This window comes from Chiloscyllium punctatum, chromosome 26 (genome assembly GCF_047496795.1).
Source record: "Chiloscyllium punctatum isolate Juve2018m chromosome 26, sChiPun1.3, whole genome shotgun sequence".
Lineage (NCBI taxonomy): Eukaryota > Metazoa > Chordata > Chondrichthyes > Orectolobiformes > Hemiscylliidae > Chiloscyllium > Chiloscyllium punctatum.
Genome location: NC_092764.1, coordinates 35,685,383 through 35,708,471, shown reverse-complemented (window position 1 = coordinate 35,708,471; position 23,089 = coordinate 35,685,383). Strand labels below are relative to the sequence as shown.

The 23,089-nt window shown below is 41.0% G+C and overlaps 2 protein-coding genes across 2 annotated transcripts in view; both read right to left on the bottom strand.

The window, feature by feature from the left end:
- slc7a5 (solute carrier family 7 member 5) overlaps positions 1-20,176 on the bottom strand; it is an 85,073-nt gene extending 64,897 nt beyond the window's left edge. The window contains exons 1-2 of the mRNA XM_072596120.1: positions 19,360-20,176; positions 1,080-1,205 (exon numbers count right to left, since the gene is read on the bottom strand). Of these exons, the coding sequence (XP_072452221.1) occupies positions 1,080-1,205; positions 19,360-19,927 (694 nt within the window). The 5' untranslated portion in view covers positions 19,928-20,176. The remainder of the gene's footprint in view (positions 1-1,079; positions 1,206-19,359) is intronic.
- ca5a (carbonic anhydrase Va) overlaps positions 1,079-23,089 on the bottom strand; it is a 79,734-nt gene continuing 57,723 nt past the window's right edge. Inside the window, exon 7 of the mRNA XM_072596123.1 lies at positions 1,079-1,205. Within this exon, the coding sequence (XP_072452224.1) occupies positions 1,197-1,205 (9 nt within the window). The 3' untranslated portion in view covers positions 1,079-1,196. The remainder of the gene's footprint in view (positions 1,206-23,089) is intronic.

Sequence of the window (23,089 nt, the reverse complement as noted above, 5' to 3'; positions counted from 1 at the left end):
TTATTTAGCACTGGAAATTTGCGAAGCAGTCTGATAATTTAGCCACAATGAAAGAGAAGTGATGAGGAGATAAAGCTCTTGTCACCAACATACACGTGAAATCTAATGCTGTCCTTCACACAATGCTGCCAAAGGGAAGCATATAAATGAGAAATAGTAGGGAACTAAAAATGGCTCCTTTGGGGGAATAGCAGAGATATAAAAGCTAGAGGAGAAACTTTGCAACTGATACTTTGACAATAATTAGAAAAAAAAAGTGGAACTAAAGAACAGTCCCAACCAACTGGACAGCAGTGAAGAGGCACTAGGGAAGGATGCGGGGGCTAATCAAAGGCTGCAGATGGGTTGAGAAGGATTAGGGGGAATAGTTTGCTTTGTCAGAGTCACACAGAATGTCTATTTAAGATCTTGTTAGGAGCGGTTTTGGCACAGCAGCCAGAACAGAAACCTTACTGGAGGGATTCAGCAACAGAATGCAAGGAAAAGTGGACATGGATTTGGAAACCCAACAAGACACTGGGGAGAAAAAGAGGTTGGAGATGGGGTTGTATTGACAAGGATATGCAACAGGGTTCAACAATTGGATTTTTGAGAACAGCCACATTATCAATAGTTTTGTAAAGAAAGGATAATGCCTGAAGGCAATTAATTATTAACAATATAAGTTAATACAGGGCCAGGAGGCACGGTTAAGTGATCATGGGATCAGGCAGTTGGTCTCATGAACAAGTTGAACTTGGAGAGGGCATGAGTGAGCTAGGAAAAAGCTGGAGAAAAATATGACCATCTTTTAAAGTCAGACGCCCCGTTCAATACAGAAAAGACAAGGAACAAGAAACATGTTTGGCCGAAGGGCCTGTTTCTGTACTCTTGATGTCTATGACTATGACTAAACAACCTTTTCATTCATGCAAAACTTTATTAATGGCACATTGAAAGGTATTTTTCAAAATAATTTGTTTAGTAAAGATGTAATCCATTTTAACTTGAAATCTTACTATTTCTGTTTGATACAATGTAGTCTCAGAAAGATGTAATAGCAACAAGCTGATTGAGGAAAAAATATGTTCCACACCTACCTTTAAAAATCTGCACAAAACCCAAAATGATGATAACAGCTAGAGCCAACAACTTAGCTGCAGCAAAAATATCTTGTACTCTTGTAGCTGCCTTCACGCTGTAACAGTTAATTGCTGTCAAAAACACTGAAAAGGAAGAGGAAAAGGCAGTTAGTGATTTATTTCTTTCAAATTCTTTTATCTGAAAACCCAGACACTTCTTGAACAAGATACACATTCACAATCAACCTGCACACTGATATTAATGCTTTGAAGATTCAAAGAACAAATACATTTGGTAATTTTAGTTAGAGCATGCTACAAGGTTTTAGGGTCAGACTTTTCATTACTGAGAAAGATAGCTTATGTCAGAAAATTTAGCAACTGAGCAGACCCAAGTTAACATACCAGGCCCCATCATGTCAAGGTTTTATCTGGGAAGGTGGAGGCAAGATCCGATTGTATTTGCCAACCTGGAAGCAGACTGGAGGCAGCCATGGGGGCAAGCAATTGCTGAGAAAGTTGCTTAGAAAGCCTAGTTTAGTTCTCCAGGATGCTGTCCCAATTGTTTTGAAAGGGACTACTCCTTCCTTCCCGCACCCACTCCCTGTCCCCGCTGGCTGTACCATGGCCACTCATCCACTATACAATGTACAGAACCAGTGAGTCATAAAATAAACAATTGCCAGTCTTGAAATGCTATGGAAGAGGAACACCCACTCAGAAATTGGCTTTGAAAAAAATACTGATATTACAATCCTACAGAAGTGTCCATCAGTTAAAGCCATTCATAGCATTAATAACACCTCTTCATCTTGTCCAAATAAACAGTGGCATTGACTAAATGTAACAATGAAAGAATAATTCATGATAACTCCACAAATACTGCAAACACTCCATGCCCACTTAGCAAACAGAAACCTCGCTGCAACTGAAGTTCAGCCAAGCATTATCAGGCCATCTGAAAACTGTACTGACAGAGACAGATAGACAGAAATCTCCAAACATGCCTGTTATTAATGCAAATTTAATAGAGTCACGTGAAACAGAGAACATAATGAATTATTGTTTTTATTTTAGGACTGGACAAAAACATTTCATGGACTTAGCTAGAATCCCAAGGTTGCACTCCAGCGGTAATTCCTGGGCATAGTTCTGGCTCATTACCAACTTGAAGCAGACCATCATTTCTTATAAAGATTACCTTTGCCCACCAGCTAACAACATAGAACCAGTGACCTTCAGCCACTTCTCAGCTCCTGACTGTTGTTTTCTCATACAGCGCAAGTCCGTTACTGTTTTAATGACTCGATCCATCAGCTGTTTAGAAAAAAACTTCAATGGAGCATGCACAACCTAAGAGGCCGCCACATTCCACATATATTGTGCAACTATTCAGCCCATTGGGAAATGGAGTTCAGGACCTGAAACGAGGTCAGTTCACATTTCTTAATGAAGAGCAGACTGAGAAAGTGATTAAAGAAAGCAGAAAGAAACAAAGTACAAAAGCAAGAAATTCTAATGAAATTGTATAAACATCAGTTCAACTGCAAGTGGAAAATTGTGTTCAACTCTGGAGAACTGCACAAAATTTTAGGAAGGATAGGAAAACTTTAGAGAGGACACAGAAATAATTTAAGGAAATGTTTCCACAATGATTTCAATTACATGTTAGTTTGGAGAAATGTAGGTTATTCTCCTTAGAGTTGAGGAGGTACAAGGGAAATTAAGATGTTGAAAATCATGAAGGATCTGGACAGTTAACTAAAACAGGTGGAGGGGGTTGAGAACTAAAAGGCAGAGATTTAAGGTGTTTGGCAAAAACTATTAGGCCAACATGAGGGATAACTTTTATTACATAGCATTTGGTTAGGATCTGTAATACACTGGCTGAAAGGTTGGTCCAGTTGAATTGTGGCTTTCAAAAGGTTATTAGATAATTACCTAAGCAGAATAAATCTACAAAGTCAGGAAAGGATGGTGGATACTGAACTGTTCTCGCAAACAGCTGATGCAGACTTGACCAGCCAACTGACTTTCTTTTATCCTCTAACTATTCTATGACTAAAAGAACTCCGAGTTCTCCTGTAGAAGGATAAGCAGCCATTGCGGAAGGGGATGAGGAAAAAAAAATTCAGTCAACTTCTTTAATGCTGTTGACTAAGTAAATACATCCATTGATTTCTTTGCTTTTTCTTCTGTTACCATAGTATCATGCATGTTATCATACACTAGAACAGAATCCCTACAGTTGGAAACAGGCCACTCGGCGCAATGAGTTCACATCAACCCTCTGAAAAGCATCCCACCCAGCCCCATCCCCCTACCCTTGCCCTGTAACCCTGCACTGCCCATGGTTCATGCATCTAACCAACACTTCCCTGAACATTATGGGAAATTTAGCATGGCCAATCCAACTAACTTGCATATCTTTGGACTGTGGGAGGAAACCCAAGCACCTGCAGGAAAATATGCAAACTCCACACAGACGGTCACCCGAGGGTGGAATCAAACCCCGGTCCCTGGTACTGTGAGGCAGCAATGCTAACCACTGAGCCACAGTGCCACCCAGATAGCTATGTGTTATCTGTGTAATCCTTCTAACAAGTAGTCACCGGACATCACCCTACCTGACCCCCAAACTTCATCAGAAACCAATTCTCTCTGAAAGAGAAAATTTTTTGTGTTGAGGTTATACAAGTTAGAAATTTGATTGTTACTCAAGGCAACAGCTGTCTCTTCAGAGAATAAGTTAACCTCAAGCAATTATAAAACATTAGAACTTTAAATCTCTGTATATGGAACAGTGTACAATCGGAATTTGGTTTCAAGTTAACTTGATGAGGGACTTAGGTGAGTGAACTGAATAGAATTTATTGTCACGTGTGCTGAGGCACAGTGAAAAGTTTTGTCTTGTGAGCAATACAAGCAGCTCACAGGTAGCATACATAAGTAAATAATAGGTAAAAAGCGGCAAAAATAAAAACACAGGTATAGGCTTTAAGAGTTTGAGAGTCCATTCATTATTCTGACAACAATATGGTAGAAACTGTTATGGAACTGGCTGGTGCGAGTGTTCAGGCTTTTGTACCTTGTCCCCAGTGGTTGTAGAAAAACTTTGCTGGGTGGGGGGTGGGGGGGGGGGGGGGGGAAGAGAGAGAGAGAGAGAAAGAGAGAGAGACAGAGAGAGAGACAGAGACACAGAGAGAGAGAGAGAGAGAGAGAGAAAGAGAGAGAGACAGAGACACAGAGAGAGAGAGAGAGAGAGACACAGAGAGAGAGAGAGAGAGAGAGAGAGAGAGAGAGAGAGAGAGAGAGAGAGAGAGAGAGAGAGAGAGAGAGAGAGAGAGAGAGAGAGAGAGACACAGAGAGAGAGACACAGAGAGAGAGAGAGAGAGAGAGAGAGAGAGAGAGAGAGAGAGAGAGAGAGAGAGAGAGAGAGAAAGAGAGAGAGATGGATCTTTAAGAATGCTGGTGGCCTTTCGTTAACAGCGGGCCTGGTAGATGAATTCTATGGATGGGAGGTTGGCCTTTGTGATTGTCCAGGCTGAGTTCACCATTCTTTGTAACCATCCCTGATCTTGAATGGTACAGTTCGCATACCAGGTAGTGATACAGCCAGACAGAATGCTCTCAATGGCGCACCTGTAAAAGTTGGCAAGGATATTCACCATCATGCCAAATTTCCTCAGCTGCCTGAGGAAGAAGAGACGTTGTTGGGCCTTTGTAACCAGTGCGTCCACATGAAGAGTCCAAGAAAGCCTGTGGATGACCACTCCCAGGAACTTGACACTCTCCACTCGTTCCACCTCTGTGCTGTTAATGTGTAGGGAGGCATGAGTAACATCCCGCCAAAAGTCAATAATAGAGTTCCTTGGTTTTGCCGGCATTGAGACCTAACTTGTTCTCAATGCACCATTTTTCCAGGTCTTCCACCTCCTGTCTGTAGTCTGTTTCGTCACCATCTGAGATTCGACTGACTATGGTGGTGTCATCAGCAAACTTGTAAATGGCATTAGTCTGGAATTTGGTGGTGCAGTCATGGGTATACAGTGAGTACAGTAGGGGGTTGAGTACATATTCCTGGGGGGCTGCAGTGTTGAGTGTTAGTGAAAATATACTCATAAAAACAACTCTGGGGAGGCAATGGCTTAGTGGTAATATCACTGGATTGTTAATCCAGAGAGGAGAAAGTGAGGACTGCAGATGCTGGAGATCAGAGCTGAAAAATGTGTTGCTGGAAAAGCTGGATTCCTGAAGAAGGGCTTATGCCCGAAACGTCGATTCTCCTGCTCCTTGGATGCTGCCTGGCCTGCTGCACTTTTCCAGCAACACATTTTTTCAGCTGTTAATCCAGAGACTCAGAGAATGTTCTCAGGATCCAGATTCAAATTCCACCACAGCAGATGGTAGAATTTGAAATCAATAAAAACTCTGTAATTAAGAGTTCTGATGGCCATGAAGCCATTGCTGATTGTCAGGGGAAAAAACCCACCTGGTTCACTAATGTCCTTCAGAGAAGAAAACTGGCATCCTTACCTGATCTGGCCACATGTGACTCTAGACCCATTGTCAATGTGGTTGACTTTTAACTGCCCTTCAGGCAATACATGCTGGCCAGCCAGCGATGCCCTCATCCCGCAAATGGATGAGAAAAAGCTACAAGAAAAACTGAAAGACCTGCAGATGCTGGAAAGTAGAACCAAAAACGAAAACAGAAATTGCTGGAAAAACTTAGCTGGTCTGAGTTAGATAACTTTGATTTCTCTTCACAGATGCTGCCAGACCTACAGGTAGTTATTCTATAATAAGATGATTGTGCTCTTGTGTGAACCTGCGCTAAATAAAGTTGTTCAATAAAAATAACACTTAAAGTATTTGCAATGCCCTCATGTTATAACCAACATACATTTTAGAGGTACATATTTTAGAAACAGTGTCCCCTATTCATCCATCACATTACAGCCAATCCAGGTTGCTAAAACAATTTGTACTGAGCTTTTCCAGCAATTTCTACTTTTGTTAAAAATAACCACACTTAGAAATTCGTGGCCATGTATATACAGCACTATGACTTCAAATGGTAGACATAAATAATGTAAAATTTATGCCAGACTAAATAAATAACAAGTGGGTTGAAAATGCTGGAAATCTGAGAAAGAGAACATACTAAAAATACTTTGCAAGTCTCTAGGCAAAGGAACACAGGTATAGTTTCAGTTAATGATGCTTCATCAGAATTGAGAGATATAACAGATTTTAAGCAAACCATGGAAATGTGGGGGTATAAAGTGAATATCTGTGGCAAGGTGGAATGGAGGAGAAATTAAAATTACAAAAGCGGAGTTACAGCGAAGGTAAGAGAGAGAGATAATGATATTCAAGTTAAAATGGAAAAACAGAATCAACATCAAGAAGTGCCTTTCAAAAATGAAAACAGTGTCACTCAGTGTCTAGTCCAGGAGACTTTGAAGTGCCTAAGCAAGAAATGAGGTTTAGTTCTTGGAGCTTGCACTGAACTCCAGGGAAGTGTAAGCACCATTTAAATAGAAGTAGTGTTTGTAGAAGCCGGCTGTGGAGGAATCTGGGTGTGCTAGTACATGAATCATAAAAGATAAGCAGGTGCTGCAAGTGGAATGGTGACGTTTATTAAAAAGGGGAAAGAAGTACAAAATTTGGAAAGTGTTAATACAGCCAGCACAGGATTTTGCTGAGATCACATCTGGGGTATTGTGTGCAATTTTGGCCTTCTTATTTGAAAAATACATATAACTGCAATAAAAGCATTTCAAAAGGGTTCACTCAGCTCATTCCTTTCATGAAAGCCCATAAAATGTAGGAACAGAAATAGGCCATACAGACCTTGGAATGAGAAGAACTTATGAAAATGGAATAAAAGCAAGGTAATGTGGATGCTGGAGATCTGAAATAAAATAGAAAGAGCTTGAGAAACTCAGCAGCTCTGGTACCTGCAGAGAGAAACAAATCTAACGGTTTAACACTGATAACATCTCCAAGGAAGAGTGATATGAAACTCTAAGTTGGTTTCTTGTTCCACAGATGCTGCAGTCATATCAGAATGTTGTTAGATTTGTTTCTCTCGCCACAGATTCTGTCAGACATGCTGGGTTTTTCCAGTAGTTTCTATCTCTCCCAAAAAGTGGTTGTATCCAAACTGTGAGACTTTCTGAACATCCAACTGAATCTCCTGAGGAGATTGCAAATCAAATTCTGAAAGCTCTGGGAAAACAATTTTTTGAAAAATTCATTCACAAGATGAGGTTGTTCCTGGCTAGGGCAGCATTTATTGCCCATCCCAGAGGGCAGTTAAGAGCTAATCACATTGTTGTGGATCTGGAGTCATATGTGGGAGGCAGTTTCCTTTCTCAAATAACAGCAGTGAACCAGATGGGTTTTTGACAATCAACAATGGATTAAAGTTCATCATGTGACTCTTAATTCCAAACTTTTACTGAGGTCAAATCCACCACCTGCTGTGGGGGGGTTTCAAACCTGAGTCCCCAGAACATTACCTGGGTCTCTGGATTAACACTGCAGCAATAATACCACTCGGCCAAGACCCTGCCACCCCCCCCCCCCCCGCCCCCTTCAGTTTTTTTCAGCTGATTTGCCTCTCCCACTGATAACACCATTCCAGTTTTGCAGTTTACTGCTTTATATACATTATACTTTAGCAAAAGAATTCAAGTTTTTCAAAGCTGGTGGCTCATCTCACACGATCAAAAACATTCAGAACAAGCTTACACAAGGGAGAAAGCACAAAGCATTAAGCAGCAGCATGGACAGTCATGGAGCAGCACAGACACTGAGGAGGCAGTGCAGTGATGAGAGGGCAAACATAATTTCAAAATGATTTATTTTGAATGTTACAAGCGGCATAGTCTCATAGTTTGGCAATTTTCAATTTCCCTGGACATGAACTCTGCCCTTCGTATGTCATACAGTATGTTCTGGTATAACGCGCGTTTCGACAATGCAAATTGTGGATAGTATTTGGATAATGCAAATTTTCTAATTAAAGGGCATAGTGATTTATTATAGCAGTCATCAAGACTGCAATTTTCTTTGGTGGTTTTCCACAGCTCGATTTTCAATAGCACAGGGTTTCAGAGGAACGCAACTACTGTGTTATAGCAGAATGACCTGTCTCTTTGTGGTCTTAACTTTAGAACATCAAAATGATAATCATTACATGTTCATTACGTAATTTCTACATTGTATAACTGCAGTTTAAAGTCTTCAAATTCTTCTTAAAGTGCAATCTTCAGGTGTTACGTGGTGTCATGTGCACAGAATTCTCATCTCTTATCAACTGGATAGTTTGCAAACACCCCCAAGTCCATTCACACCTTCCCAAGTGACCCTTAATTTATTTTGTCAGGGTTCTGTGGGGAAAGTTCTAGTCAAGCATGGTAATGGGGAAGAGGAGTATAAAGCTAAGTCCTCAGTTGAAGAAAAAGGATGATGAAAAGGAGCCCTCACATGAAAGGCTGTCATGTACTAATTTAATTTAACTTTTCTGCAGTACAGGCAAAAACGATAATCCACTGGCACAGCATGTTCCACAAATAGGTAATGAAATTAATAAGCTTTTAGACAGTGACGATAGTGATGTTTATTGAGGAAAGACTAGCAATCAAAGGACTGGAGCACCTTGTCCTCATTCAGATTATATACGATAGTTTGGAAACAACTGACCGACTGAACAGTGACTCAGGTTAACATCCAATTTGAAAAATTCTGTCTCCATACAAATACATGCTGTCTTCAATATTATTACCAGTTCAAATCTGGAACTCAGTTTGATCTCTCTGTCTAGATGTAGAGATGAGAATGCTGTCATTGAGCCAAGCTTCCACTGGCTGAACAAAAAGTACAGTTTTGCAACGATCCATTTACTTCAAATTATTCTGCTGGCTTCAAAACAAAACAATATGATACAATTAAATTTGGCTCAAAGCTCTTACTTGTGGCATTTCATCCGGGAGTTAAGACCAATGTAATCTTTAGGTGAAGAAAAGCTGGATTGTGATAGACAATTAAATCAGAAGTTGTAAATGTATTTCAGCGCCAAATCCATAACCCTGATTTTTATGAATGTAAACAATGCTATCATAGTGAAGTTATGCAGTGACAATGGTGGTCATATAGAGCCTTAATTCGAAGACAGGGTACATACAGCATGATCAGCCTACACTAGGAGTTCCACTGTAAAATTAGATATAAAAGTGTAAACAAAAATTAGAATTCAAATTTATTTTGAGTTCTGTCCACGATGGGAGAACAGCAGGCCAATTAGGATGATGTTTCTTCTTTACCGAAACTATTTTTATCCATTGTATTGCCTGTGCCTTCATTCTCTCACCACTAGTGGTTAGATACTTATGGCTAAAAAGAGTGACAAAGAGTGTATTTTTACTATGATGTCACTACAAGTGTAAGGAATAAGTCTTGGTACTTTATATTCAGAATTGTATTTTTTAAAAGTATTTATTTCCTCATGGGATGTGGACATCACGAACAAAAATTAGCATTTTAAAAAATTATTTTCATATAATGTGGTCACATTAATTTATTTCATTACATCAAACCTTTTCATAAAATGAAGTGTTCCATACTTATTCATTTTGAATCTAATATTTAAAGCATTTTGCCATATTTTCAGGTTGAATAGGCTAGGGCTGTTTTCCCTGGAGCATCAGATGCTGAGGGGTGACCTGATAGAGGTTAATAAAATCACGAGGGGCATGGATAGGATAAATAGACAAAGTCTTTTCCCTGGGTGGGGGAATCAAGAGCTAGAGGGCATAGGTTTAGGGTGAGAGGGGAAAAGATTTGAAAGGAACCTCAGGGGCATCTGGAGGGGTATGGGCCAAGTGCTGGCCGGTGGGATGAGATGGGGTTGGGATATCTGGTCAGTATGGATGAGTTGGACCAAAGGGTCTGTTTCCGTGCTGTACATCTCTATGACTATGACTACATTCAAAACAAAGTCTATGAACTTGTTGTGCAAATCAGTACAAAGGGGTGTGATTTAGTTGCCATTACAAAAACCTAATTGCAGGTGGTGATGAGTGGGAATTAAATATCCAAGGGTATTATGTAATTAGAAAGGATAGGCAGGAAAGTAAGGGAGGTAGGGTTGTGCTTTTAATTAAGAATGAGATTAGGGTGATAAGGAGAGACGATATAGGATCTAATAAGCAAAATACTGAATCCATTTGGGTCTAGATCAGGAACAGTAAACGGAAGAAGTCATTGGGTGGTGTAGTCTACAGGCCACCCAATGCTAATGCTTCAGTAGCACAAGCAATCAACCAACAAATATCTGACACATGCAAGAATGGAACAGCAGTAGTCACGGGGGAATTTAACACGCACATTGAATGGCCAAATCAAGTCAGTAGAAGCAGTCTTGAAGGGGAGTTCTTCAAACTCATCCATGATAACTTTCTTGAACAGCATGTTACCGAACCTATAAGGGAGCATGCAATCTTAGATCTGGTCCTGTGTAATGAGACAGGTAAAATTAATGATCTCGTAGATAAGAAGCTCTCAAAAAGAGTGATCACAGTATCATCGAGTTTTGGATACAAATGGGGGTGCAATATTATTATTTAAAACCAGGGTGTTATGCTTAAACAAGGGAGACTATGATAGGATGAGGAAGGAGTTGGCTAAATTAGACTAGGAACACAAGTAGTGGAACAGTTGGGGAACAGTGGAGGACTTTTAAAAGAGATTCTTCACAATGATCGAGGTAAGTATATTCTAGTCAAAAACAAGGGTAGCAAGGGAAGGAAGAGCCAGTTTTAAATAACCAAGGAAATAGTTAGAGTGGCATGGTGGCTCAGTGGTTAGCACTGCTACCTCACCACGCCAGGAAGCAGAGTTTGATTCCTGTCTCAGGTGACTGTATGGAATTCGTACATTCTCCCAGTGTCTGCGTGGGTCTCCTCTGGGTGCTCGGGTTTCCTCCTATAGCCAATAGATGTACAGGCCAGATGAATTGGCCATGCAAAATTGCCCACAGCGTTAGGTACATTAGTCAGGGGTAAATGTAGGGGAATGGGTCTGGGTGGGTTACTCTTCGGAGGGTTAGCGTGGACTTGTTGGACCGAAGGGCCTGTTTCCATACTGTAGGGAATCTAATCTAAATTAAAGGAAGGCATCCAATTAAAAGCTCAGGCTGACAAAGTAGCTAAGAGAAGAAGGAAACAGGAAGATTGGGAAATTTTAAAAAGCAACAAAGAATCACGAAGCAAGCAATAAAGAAAGACAGATTATGAATGCAAACTAGCACAGATTATAAAAACAGGTAGGAAACTGTAAATATATAAAATGGAAAAAAAGGGTGGCTAAAGTGGACATAGGTCCCTTGCAGGATGATATTTAAATTGGGTAATATTGAAACAGCCAAGACCTTGAACAGCTATTTTGTGTCCGTCTTCTCACTGGAAGATGTGTCTGACATGCCAATGATGTTAAGGATACAATGGGAGGTGAAGACCTCAATTCAATTGTAACCACTCAAGGGATTGTGTTGAGCAAACATGAGGGTCTAAAGGTAGATAAGTCCCCTGGTCCTACTCGTTAGAGTTTGCAAGAATGAGAAGGGATTTTCTAGAAACACCCAAAACTATGAAAGGGATAAATAAGATAGAAACGGGCAAGTTGTTTCCACTGGTGGGTGTGACTAGGATCAGGAGACATGACCTCAAGATTAAAGACAGCAGATTTAGGACAGAGATAAGGAGGAACTGCTTTTCCCAGACAGTAGTGAATCTATGGAATTCTTTGCTCAAGGAAGCAGTAGAGGCAACTTCGTTAAATCTACTTAAGACACAGTTGGATGGGTTTTTGCATAATAGGGGAATTAAGGGTTATGGGATAATGTGGGTAGGAGGAGCTGAGATGATGGATCGATCAGCCGTGATCTTAATGAATGGCAGAGCTGGCACAACTATCCAAATGGCCTACTCTTGCTTCTATTACTATGAAACTATAAAATTGCTGATCATTCTGCATTATTAATAATTAGTGGGTAAGATAGGGTTATGCTTGCATCAGACAAGTCTACCTTACCACACCTATCAGAATTGAATTCACAATATTTTAATAAGACCGTTTAATTCCTAACAAGCAAGTCTCGAAATACAGAACAAAGCTCTGAAACCCCTTATTATGGAAACATTTGTTTCTTTGCAGTACTTCACTTTTGCACTTTTTGGTTTCTTGAACTTCAAAAATGCATCTGTTACAGCCAGAAGCAGCTGTGGATCAGTTAAGATACAACAAATGTACCTTGTAATCTTCTTTCATAGTCGAAGTGAAATTATACAAATTATATAGGAAAATGTGATTTAAAATTGTGGACCCAAAGTTTGTGAGAAGATTTGTAGCTCGGGTGCTCGTTATTGTGGTTCTGATAGCCAAGCTGGGAATTTGTGTTGCAGACGTTTTGTCCCATCTAGGTTACATCCTCAGTGCTTAGGAGCCTCCTGTGAAGTGCTTCACAGGAGCCTCCCAAGCACTGAGGATGTCACCTAGATAGGGGATGAAACGTCTGCAACACAAATTCCCAGCTCGGCAAACCACAACATTGTGGACCCAATTTAAAATCACATTTTTCCATATAATTTTCATAATTTCACTTCATCTATGAAAGAAGATTACAAGATACATTTGTAGTATCTTAACTTGTGGACCCAATTTTAAATCTGTGCATGTTGGCAGTTTATTAATGGATCAAAATCTTACCCACATATTTCTCCTAGTAAGTCAATAAAATATTGTATATAGTCTTTAGAAGGGATTATTCGTAAAAGAAAGCTAGCAAGTTTTCTCCATTTGTTTTTGTACACATTATAATCTTCATACAACGTACATTAGCTTGAGAAATTCTCTTCTCATACAAGAACAGCAATCTCTAATGTTTTTTTCAATAGCTTCTGGCACACAAGATGCAGCCTTCTGAAACCATGTTTCCTGTATGTTATGCAGTAAGGAATGTCAATATTATTTAGTTAACACGAACACAAATGCTATCCTTGTTAAATTCCTCAGAAATAGTGCAGTCATCCACTATACTGACTTGAGTCCTAAACATTGGATAGCATCTATTATTAGTAGTCTGTTGTAACAAGTTACAGCTTCACTTTCCACATTGTGCATGATTAAAATCTACTGACATCAAACAGGTGTGATATAATACAACTCAAATTATACTTCCAATGATTATATGCAGCATTTTATGAAACACACTGCACTAGAATTTTTATTCAATGTTGTTGCCAAATTGCATACTCAAGAACTGAGTATCAGTCATGAGTGAAAGCATCATAATAAACCTTTCTTCATAGATGCCTTGGGGTTAAGGACAACTGAAAAACTCCCATTGTTGCCCATGACCACATGAAAGTGAGTCGGTTGAAAAGCATTTGCATGTGCAAGATGGGCAAGGAAAATGCTGTGGAGACACGTGGAAAATGATGTCTCCAGTTATGATGTCGCCCAGGCTAATAGGCTATCAACATGAACTACTTCATCTCACACAACAAAATGCTTAGTTGAGGAGGCTACTGGTATCCATGAATGGTAATCAGCTGTGAGTTGATGTCTTCAGTAAAGGAGATAAAAAATTAATTAAAAAGAAACACAGAAGAAATATGTTCTCAGATATTTTATCCTTATTTGAATGCAACTATATCTTCAAAAACTCACGAGCTTTTCTTTGTCACCAGTGTGTTAATATTGAATTGAAACTTTGTAGCAAAGCATGAGAAGTTCACTCAGATCTGGCAAAGCCAACTGATCTGGAATTTGCTATTGACAGCTATAATTTAGAACTAAAATTATTGTACACTGCAGACTACATTTATTCAGTTATTTATTACCAACATACATGAAGGAGTGGAGTTGTATTTGAAGGGCTTGAGGTTTTGGGTCAAAGTTCAGATTCAACTGACTTGATACAGCACAGCCACAATGCCATTTAGAGTCAGAGTTATAGAGTTGTTCAGCACGGAAATAGACCCTTCAGTCCAATTCGTCCATGCCGACCAGATATCCTAATCTAATCTAGTCCAATTTGCTAGCATTTGGCCCATATCCTTCTAAATTCTTTCTATTCACATACCCATCCAGATGCCTTTTAATTGTTAGAACTGTACCAGCCTCCACTACTTCCTTTAATAGCTCATTCCATACATGCACCACCCTCTGTGTGAAAAAGTTGCCCCTTAGGTCTCTCTTATTTCTTTCCCCTCTCACCCTAAACCTGTGCCCTCTACTTCTGAACTCCCTCTCCCCAGGGAAAAGACCTTGTCCATTTATCCTATCCATGCCCCTCTTGATTTTGTAAACCTCTATAAGGTCACCCCTCAGCCTCCAATGCTCCATGGAAAACAGCCCCAGCCTGTTCAGCTTCTCCCAATAGCTCAAAACCTCCAACTCTGACAACATCCTTGTAAAAGCATCCTTTTCTGAACCCTTTCATTTCACAACATCATTCCAATAGTAAGGAGAACAGAATTGCATGCAATATTCCAAATGTGGCCGAACCAATGTCTTGTACAGCCACAACATGACTTCCCAACTCTTATACTCAATGCTCTGACCAATAAGAAGAAAGCATACGAAACGCCTTCTTCACTATCCTATCTACTTGCAACTCTAATTTCAAGGAACTATGAACCTGCAATCCAAAATCTTTGTTCAGCAACACTCCTCAGGACCAAGTGTATAAGCCCTGCTCTGATTTGCTTTTCCACAATGCAGCACCTTGCATATATCTAAATTAAACTCCATCTGTGACTTCTCAGCTCATTGTCCCACCTGATCAAGATTCTATTGTACTCTGAGGTAACCTTCTTCACTTTCCACTACACCTTCAATTTTGGTGTAATCTGCAGACTTAGTAACTATACCTCCTATGTTCACATCCAGATCATTTATATAAATGACAAAAAGCAGTGGACCCAGCACCAATTCTTGTGGCACACCACTGGTCACAGGCCTCCAGTCTGACAAGCAACCCTCCAGCACCCCCTCTGTCTTCTACCTTCAAGCCATTTCTGTATCAAATGTCTAATTCGCCGTATATTCCATGAGATCTAACCTTGCAGACCAGTCTCCCATGAGGAACGTTGTCAAAAGCCTTACCGAAGTCCTTCCCTCATCAATCCTCTTGGTTATTCCTTCAAAAAACTTAATCAAGTTCATGAGACATGATTTCCCAGCACAAAGTCATGTTGACTATCCCAATCGGTCCTTGCCTTTCCAAATACACGTAAATCCTGTCCTCAGGATTCACTCCAACAGCCTGCCCACCACTGATGTCAGGCTCACTGGTCTATAGTTCCCTGGCTTTTCCTTACCACCTTCCTTAAATAGTGGCACCCACGTTAGCCAACCTCCAGTTTTCCGGCACCTCACCTGTGACTATCAATGATACAAATATCTCATTATGAGGCCCAGCAATCACTTCCCTAGCTTTCCACAGAGTTCTAAGGTACACCTGATCAGGTCCTGGGGATTTGTCCACTTTTCTGCATTTCAAGACATTCAGTACCTCCTCCTCTGTAATATGGACATATTTCAAAATGTCACCATCTATTTTCCCACATTCTATATCTTCCATGTCCTACTGCACAGTAAACACTATTGCAAATGCTTGTTTAGTATCTCCCCATCTCCTGCAGCTCCACACATACGCTGCGTTGCTGATCTTTGAGGGGCCTTATTCTCTCCCGAGTTATCCTGTTGTCATTAATGTATTTGTAAAATCCCTTCGGATTCTCCTTAACCCTATTTGCCAAAGCTATCTCATGTTCCCTTTTTGCCCTCCTGATTTTCCTCCTAAATATACTCCTACTGCCTTCATACTCTAAGGAATCATTGATATCTTCTGTCTCTACATATGCTTCCCTCATTTTCTTAACCAAAACCTCATTTTCTCTGGTCATCCAGCACTCCTTACACCTACTAGTCTTTCCTTTCACCCTAACAGGAATATACTGTCTCTGGACTCTTGTTATCTCAGTTATGAAAGGTTCCCATTTTCCAGCTTTCCCTTTACCTCCAAACATCTGCCCCCAAAAAGCTTTTGAAAGTTCTTGCCTAAAATCATCAAACTTAGCCTTCCTCCAATTTAAAACTTCAACATTCACATCTGATCAATCTTTTTCCATCGCTATTTTAAAACTAATAGAATTATGGTCGCTGGCCCCAAAGTGCTCCCCCACTGACACCTTAGTCATCTGCCCTGCCTTATATCCCAAGAGTAGGTCACGTTTTGCACCTTCTCTAGTAGCTACATCCACATACTGAATCAGAAAATTTTCTTATCCACACTTCACAAATTCATCTCCATCTAAACCCTTAAAACTATGACAGCCCCAGTCTGTATTTGGAAAGTTAAAATCCTCTATGATAACCACCTTATTATTCTTACAGCTAACTGAAATTCCCTTACAAATTTGTTTCTCAATTTCCCGCTTACTATTCGGAGATGTTTAATACAATCCAAATAAAGTGATCATCCCTTTCTTATTTCGCAGTTCCACCAAATAACTTCCCTGGATGTATTCCCTGGAATATCCTCCCTACATTCAACAGTAATGTTATCCCTTATCAAAAACACCTCGCCCCTACCTCCTCTCTTGACCCCTTTTTATTCTTCCTGTAGCATTTATATCCTGGAACACTAAGCTGCCAGTCCTGTCCATCCCTGAGCCACATTTCTGTAATTGCTATGATATCCCAGTCCCATGTTCCTAACCATGCCCCTTGTATCAAATTTCATTATACGCAAGAATTTTAGAATTAAATGACTAAAATCATCTGCACAAGAGTCCTGTGGATGTAATTATTCAACCTCAAAACAGATGGCAGGGAAGTGGTGGGGGTGCAGTGTTGTTCATTGATGGGACTTCTGCCTCTAACTCCACAGGAACAAATGCTGCAGTGTCAGAAATAAAAGTAATACATTCTAGTGCTCTAAGACTATGTGAGAAGGGGAACTCTACCCCATTTTTTAATGAGATGTTAAACCGAGGGCCACCTTCATTCGCAGGTGAATGTCAGATTTTCTGTGGTACTTCAGACTTCTCACTGTGTCCAAATTAATTTGTATTTCTTGACTAATATTAACAAAACAGATGATCTGGTTACTTGTCTCACTGATTTTGTGGGACCTAGCTGTGTACAAAATGTTTTCTTGCATAACAATTACATTTCAAAAGCACGCAGTTAACTATAAAGTGTTTGCAGACATTCTCATTGTGAAAGGCACAACGTAAATCCAGGTTCTTCTTCTTGTAAAGTATTGACATATACTGATAGTTGTACTTCTCCCAGTGGTTTTCAACATGCAGCAAATAGTAATGTTATCTTCTTTCTATCTCAGTCAAGAAGAGTAGTTATTTACTACTCCTCCCTACTGAGGCAATACACCAAGTGAGATATTGGACAACTCAACAGCAAACTAATTTCAAGAAGGTTGAAAGCTGTAGATGTTGGAGAGTCAGAGTTGATAAGGTGTGGTGCTGGAAAAACCACAGCAGGACAGGCAGCATCCGAAGAGCAAGAGAGTCGATGTTTCGGATAGAACATTTCAAGACTGAAATATTGACTCTCTTGCTCCTCGGATGCCGCCTGACCTGCCGTGCTTTTTCCAGCGCCACGTTTAAGCAAACTCACTGCTCAACTTAGAAGACGACGCAATAACAAATAACATAAAACAAATTAAATTGAAGCACCAAAAAAGCTAATCAAATTTGGAGAGTTAACAGAATTCTATTAACAAAAAAAAGAAAAACAGGTTAGAACGAAACTTCAACTGTTAGATGGATATCAACTCCTACACATAAAACTGAGGATGTAAGTTGGATTGAAGCTTTTTTGTCTAAAACTTTTACAGGAGCTGCACAGATGTTTGGTTGAAACATTGTAACAATTTCTACATAACCAAGCTCAAGGACAAAGCTTGCAAGGAAATACAATACAGAAAAATCCAATGGTTTCTTTTGAGCTGGGAGTTGCCTATATGGCAACTTCAGTGCAGAATTAAGATATACTAAAGAAGGTACAAGTTTTGTTATTCTTTCGTATACTATTTGGAATTAAAAAGCCTCGACAACAGCACTGGCATAAGTAGAATATACTTTTCCTGCTCCCCGGATGCTGCCTGAACCTGCTGTGCTTTTCCAGCACCACTCTGATCTGAGCGCTGGTTTCCAGCATCTGCAGTCCTCACTTTTGCGGTACGGCTTTTGTGATTTTGCTCACTAGACTTCACCCTAACATTCCACCAAATTTAATTGCTCAAACTCAAATTGGACAGGTTCCAGTGTATTCCTGGTGACTATGGAACTAGACCCCAATAAACAACTGCTGCTCAAGTAAGCTCATGGGCACAATTTACAAAATGATAATAACACTCCATTTTATTTTTCTTCCAGCAATATCCTGTTGCAAGACTGAGACCACGTTTTTGAAAAAGATTTTAAATAATCAGATTGTAATTGACACCTATTCCGAATCCGTGCCACACATTACTGCGACTATAACCTAATAATGTTTTTAGGAATTATCAAAATCAATTAGTACGACATTTATAGATTTTTAAAAATAAAATATTAGTATGTTATGCACCCAATTACTGTTACATCTTACATTGCCCGCTACTCGCAGGCCTCAAGAATATTCATACTGACAATCTCTCTCTGAGCTAGGGAGAACGTATTTGAAGGACGAGTGTGGTCCGGTTTGGATTCTGGCAAACAGTAACCGTTCATTAGAAAAGTCACGCTCCAGGCGAGAAAACAAGCCGGAGAAATTAACCTGAAGGTATCGTTGCAAAAAAAGAACAAGGAACAAATATAGAATGGTGATCACGTGCTCTGAGAGAAACAAGAAAGGATCAGAGAACACGTGGTGTGGTGCAGTAATGTGTTGTAAATGCAATTAAGAATAGTAACTGCAATGAAATCAATTTAAAACATTGCGCCCGTTTCGTAAAAGGGAAGGTTTATGAAAAAGCACCCAGCATCGCGCAATAGAGAACTGTATTTATAATGTCGTAACAAGACATATTCTATAACATGTCTACTGCGCTATTTTAAGGTTGATCAAAATTGCACATCAAAATGTCCATTGCTGATCTTTGTTCCAAATGAAGTTAAATTGCAAGCCATTACTAAGAGTTAAAACATTGTGAACATTTTTTAAAAAGCACGTTTGCCTCCCTTGCTGTGTGAGCGGCTGCCTGTATACTCACAGATGCAGAGACAAGCCACTAACTTGGCTCCATTCTCGGGCACCGCACAGTCGGGAAAGGCGGGTTTGATGATGTAAGTGGCGAACACCAGGGCCACGATGTACTGCGAGCTGGGCCGGATGATGAGCAACTCGATCCAGAGCTTGAGGAAGGCCACCACTGAGCCGTACACCTCGAGGATGTAGGCGTAGTCGCCGCCGGACTTGACGATGGTGGTGCCCAGCTCGGCGTAGCAGAGCGCCCCGATTGTGGAGAAGACGCCGCACATTGCCCAGATGATCAGGGAGAAACCCACCGAGCCCGCCTCCCGCACCACCCCCGTCGGTGTGATGAAGATCCCCGAGCCGATAATGGTCCCCACGATGATGGCCACGCCGCTCCGCAGGGTGATGGTTCGCTTCAGGACCATGTCCGAGTCCGTTGGCTGCTCCTGGGTGGTCGGGAAGCTGTCCCTGTCCGGGGACAGCCCCGGCTCCCCATTCTCATGTGCTGTTAACATACTGTCCTTCACCTGACCATCTGTTTCCCCTTGCTCCTTCACCAAGCTTCTCTTCTTCAGGTTAGCCATGTGAGCAGAGCGCAGTCCCAATGCTGTTAGGAAATGCTATTTTAATGCAGCGCTGTCCTTTTTCCAGTGGCGGTGTTTTTATCTGCAAAGCCGCTGCCGCTGCCCCTGTACAACTGAGTACGATCTCACTTGGTTCTCGCTTTTAAGAGCCGAATTCGGTCCAAAAAAAAATCAGTCCTCCTTTCCGAAAAGCGTCATGTTCACCCATTCATCTCACCAGTAAATCCTGCATGATGCAACACTTCATCATCAGTTCGAACCTCGCGAGGAGTCGCTCTCTTGTAGTAAACTGAAGACACGTGTTTGTCTGATGCAACAGAAAATGTACACCTGTATTTCAATTGTCATTTCATGTGGTTGTCATGTGAAGTTTACTAGATCTGAGGAACATCCAGCTTGTACAATAATAAGTACACAAATATTTTAAAATGTACAGCATTTGCTTTTAATGTACATACATATACAGGACCAGAAATCACTGGGATACTGGATCATTCAAATGACATTTTTACAGAGACTCGCTATTATTCATTTGTAAAAAGGGAAACAATTTGAAGCTTTAAAATAAATACCTATGAGGTCCAACCTTTTTCTTTATTCTCTCATGGGATGTAAGCATAGAGTAGTATTTATTTACCATCCCTAATTGCTCTTGAAAAAGCAGTGATAAGCTATGTGGTTTAGCAATGCCTACAGTCTTATTAGAAAGGGAATTGCAGGATTTGGGGTGGCATGGTGGCTCAGTGGTGAGTACTGCTGTCTCACAGCACCAGGGACCCAGGTTTGGTTCCCACCTCGGGTGGCTGTGTGGAGTTTGCACATTCTCCCCGTGTCTGCGTGGGTATCCTCCGGGTGCTCCGGTTTCCTCCCACAATCCAAAGATGTGCAGGTCAGGTGAATTGGCCAGGCTAAATTGCCTTTAGTGTTCAACATATTAGTTAGAGGGAATTGGGTCTGGGTGAATTACTCTTGGGAGGGTCAGTGTGGACTTGTTGGGCGGAAGGGCCTGTTTCCACACAGTAGGGAATCTAATCTAATCATTTCAACCCAAGTGACAGTGCAGGAATGGTGATATAGTTTCAAGTCAGTCGGGTGTGTGGCTTGAAGGGGAACTCACTGTTGTTACTGTTTCCGTGTATTTACTGCCTTTGTCCTTCTCGTCTCTAAGTCACAGAAGGCTAAAATGCAGGTACAGCAAGCCATGAAGAAGGCTAATGGAATATAAGCCTTTCTCACAAGCAGATTTGAGCACAGGAGTAGTGAAGTCTTGCTTCAGTTGTATGCAGCTTGATTAGACCACACTTGGTGAGCTTTATGCAATTCAGTTTACTACAAGAGAGTGACTCCTTGCGAGGTTCGAACTAATAATGAAGTGGTATTGCATCATGCAGGATGTACTGGTGAGATGAATGGGTGAACATGATGCTTTTCAGAAAGGAGGACTGATTTTGTTTTGGACCGAATTCGGCCTCCTTACCTCATCAAAGATATTATTGCCTTAGAATGAGTGCAATGACGGCTCTCCAGGCTTGTTCCCAAGACAGTATGATTGTTCTACATAATGAGATTGCATAACCTGAGCCTGTTATAGCGTCATATAGCATGAAAACAGATCCTTTGGTCCAAACAGTCCATGCCGAACATAACTTCAAACCAAACTAGTCCCACTTGCATGCTCCTGGCTCATATCCTTCCAAACCTTTCCTATTCGTGTACTCATTTAAGTCTCTTTAAACATTGTAACTCTATCTGCATCCACCAATTCCACATATGAACCTCCCTCTATTTTAAAGATTTGTCCCCATGTCTTTTTTAAATCTTTTGCTCTCACCTTAAAAATAACTCCATTAGGCCTGAAATTCTCCACCCTCAGGAAAAGACACCTACCATCCACATTATCTACACCCCTCAAGATTTTATAAACCTATCTAAGGTCACTCTCAACCTACCACTCTCCAGTGAAGAAAATCCTAGCCTTTCTTTATAACTCAAATCTTCCATACCCAGCAACATTCTGGTAAATCTCTTCTGAACTGTCCCTAGCTTAATAACATCCTCACTATAATAAGGAACCAGAACTGCACTCAGTACTCCAAAAGAGACCGCACCAGTGTTTTGTCTAAACTCAACATTACTTCCCAACTCCTATACTCAAAGAACTAAGCAATGAAGGCGAGTGTGCTAAATCCTCCTGTTTATATGTGACGCAAACTTCAAAGTTCTCTAGAGTGTTAAAAAATGAGAGGTGATCTAATTGAAACCTACCAAAATACTAAAAGGGATGCACATGATAGATGCGGATAAGATGTTTCTCCTGGCTGGGGAGTCTGGAACTAGAGGGAACAATTTAAAAAGGGAGATGCCATTTAGAACTGAGGTGAGAAATTCTTTTATTCAGAGGGTGATGAAGCCTTAGAATTCTCTAACCTAGAGGGCATTGGAAGCTCAGTCTTTGAGTAAATTAAAATTAAAGGTTGGCAAATTTTTGACTATAAATGGTCTAAGATTCTATGACTCTATGAGTGGTCATGGGGAGTCCACACTGTAGGGAATCTAATCACTCTGCGAGCTTTGACCACTAAAACCTCTGTCCGCTCTACTGCCGTGTACACCACCAGTTCCACCCCCACCAACGCCACTCACCTGCATTCTGCCGACACACACCCCACAGATCCCACTATCATCTTCCCCGCCCCCTCCCCAGAACCCTGAGGGGAACATCACCCCTGCTCATGACTCCACCCCCATTCCCCTACCACCACACCCACTCCAGTCACAGGCTTCACCCCAACTCCCAGCTCCACACCTACACCAGGTCCTAGCTCCCAATCCTGCCGAGTTTTCACCATCCCCCCCAGACCTTCCCCTCACTGAGGACGAACGATCAATCCTCAGCAAAGGCCTTACCTTTATCCCCCTCTGTCCACGCATCAATGAATTTAATACATGCCGTGACGGCAAACACTTCTTCTGCCGCCTCCGCCTCTGAGCTTACGTTTACAATCAGGATTCCCGCCCACCTTCCGAGGACCCCTTCACTTGCCTCCAGCACACTCCATTCACTTGGACACCCCATACTGGCCTATTACTCGCCCTCGACCCCTTCATTTCCAACTGCCACCAAGACATTAACCGCCTCAACTTGTATACCCCCCTCCCCCA